The sequence below is a fragment of the Rhinopithecus bieti genome, unplaced genomic scaffold (assembly GCF_001698545.2).
Source record: "Rhinopithecus bieti isolate Rb0 unplaced genomic scaffold, ASM169854v2 scaffold_2572, whole genome shotgun sequence".
NCBI classification, from domain to species: domain Eukaryota; kingdom Metazoa; phylum Chordata; class Mammalia; order Primates; family Cercopithecidae; genus Rhinopithecus; species Rhinopithecus bieti.
Genome location: NW_016804595.1, coordinates 1,522,317 through 1,524,625, shown reverse-complemented (window position 1 = coordinate 1,524,625; position 2,309 = coordinate 1,522,317). Strand labels below are relative to the sequence as shown.

At 45.9% G+C, this 2,309-nt stretch overlaps 1 protein-coding gene across 1 annotated transcript in view; it reads left to right on the top strand.

Moving 5' to 3' along the window:
- Positions 1-2,309, top strand: part of SF3B1 (splicing factor 3b subunit 1) — a 51,950-nt gene that overhangs the window by 13,785 nt on the left and 35,856 nt on the right. The window contains 1 exon segment of the mRNA XM_017869308.1: positions 1,756-1,922. Coding sequence (XP_017724797.1) covers positions 1,756-1,922 — 167 coding nt within the window.

Here is a 2,309-nt window from a genome sequence, read left to right as displayed (position 1 = left end):
TTATTTTTTTTTTTGAGACGGAGTCTCGCCCTGGTCCCCAAACTGGGGTGCAGTGGCCAGATCTCAGCTCACTGCAAGCTCCGCCTCCCGGGTTCACGCCATTCTCCTGCCTCAGCCTCCCGAGTAGCTGGGACTACAGGCGCCGCCACCTCGCCCGGCTAGATTTTGTCTTTTTAGTAGAGACGGGGTTTCACCGTGTTAGCCAGGATGGTCTCGATCTCCTGACCTCGTGATCCGCCCGTCTCGGCCTCCCAAAGTGCTGGGATTACAGGCTTGAGCCACCGCGCCCGGCCTATTTATTTATTTTTGAGATGAGTTTTGCTCTCTTTGCCTAGGCTAGAGTGCACTGGCATGTGATCTTGGCTTACTGCAACCTTGGCCTTCTGGGTTCAAGCAGTTGTTCTGCCTCAGCCTCCTGAGTAGCTGGGACCACAGGCGTGCACCATTGTACCCGGCTAACTTTGTATTTTTACTAGAGAGGAGGTTTCACCACGTTGGTCAGGCTGGTCTCGAACGCCTGACTTCAGGTGATCTGCCCGCCTTGGCCTCCCAAAGTGATGGGATTATAGGCATGGACCACCACGCCCGGCCAGCAAGTAAGCTTTTTAAAAGTGCCTGGTGTCAAAGGGCTTAATTCAGCATGGGCTGGCAAGAATTTAAACAGCTATTTGTCAGGCCATAGAAATCTTTTGCAATCAAAACTATTTCTTTATATACCTATGTACTATTTAGATTATTAAAACAAAACATTACTTTGCAAAATTAACCTGGTGTCAGGAAAGACTACAAAATGGAAGCCTAGTCTGTATTTAAAGAAGAGCAAAGAGAGTGACAACTAAATGCAGTGTAGGGTGCTTGATTGGATTGTGGGTTAAAAAAGAAAATCTGTAAAGGCTGTTACTAGGGCAGCTGGGGAAATTTGAAGCTGGGTTATATGTTAGATGATATCTTATCACGGTTTTTGTTTTTTTTTGAGAGACAGAGTCTTGCTCTGTCGCCCAGGTTGGAGTGTAGTGGTGTGATCTCCGCTCACTGCAACCTCCGCCTCCCGGGTTAAAGTGATTCCCCTGCCTCAGCTTCCCAAGTACCTGAGACTACAGGTGCATTGCCCCCACGCCCAGCTAATTTTTGTATTTTTTAGTAGATACGGGGTTTCGCTGTATGTTGGCCAGGCTGGTCTTGAACTCCTGACCTCAAGTGATCCGCCCACCTCGTCCTCCCAAAGTGTTGGGATTATAGGTGTGAGCCACGGTGCCCAGCCTATCATGATTTAATTCCTAGAGCATGTTTACGCTGTTGTGATTACTAGTCTCTTATATGGTACAATTATGTACATTTTCTGTATTTAAGAGAGTATTTTGGCCGGACGCGGTGGCTCAAGCCTGTAATCCCAGCACTTTGGGAGGCCGAGACGGGCGGATCACGAGGTCAGGAGATCGAGACCATCCTGGCTAACACTGTGAAACCCCGTCTCTACTAAAAAATACAAAAAACTGGCCGGGCGAGGTGGCGGGCGCCTGTAGTCCCAGCTACTCGGGAGGCTGAGGCAGGAGAATGGCGTGAACCCGGGAGGCGGAACTTGCAGTGAGCTGAGACCCTGCCACTGCACTCCAGCCTGGGCGACAGAGTGAGACTCCGTCTCAAAAAAAAAAAAAAAAAAAAGAGTATTTTGATAATTACCTAGTAAAGAAATGCATTGTGTTGGGAATTCTTTTGGAAAGTGAAATTAAGAAAGTCTGTATCATCTTTTTATAGATATTGAAGCACAGATTCGAGAAATTCAAGGCAAGAAGGCAGCTCTTGATGAAGCTCAAGGAGTGGGCCTCGATTCTACAGGTTATTATGACCAGGAAATTTATGGTGGAAGTGACAGCAGATTTGCTGGATACGTGACATCAATTGCTGCAACTGAACTTGAAGATGTAAGTTACAAATTATGTACAAGAGGCAGTTTTTTTTTTTGGGAGAGCAAGAAATATGAATAACTTTTGTTCCAGCCATCTGGTTTAATCTGGAGAAACATTTTGGGATCTTTTAGAGGATAAAACTACCGGAGGTATCCTCTCTAAGGTTCAGAAACTTCACTGGAAATGCTTTGTTCTGAGAATTTTTGGTAAAGACTAATTTGTTTATCCAGTGAAGCACCTGCCAGCCATTACCCTTATAAAGTAAACAGTAAAGTAAATCCCTGCCATTACTTATCAGCTCTATCTAGGGTAGCCTGTGTGAGAAGTGACTTAATTGTAAATAGCCATCTGTCCTTGCGATTTGATTACTGATTGTACTTGATACTGTTTTTCTCCTCTTGG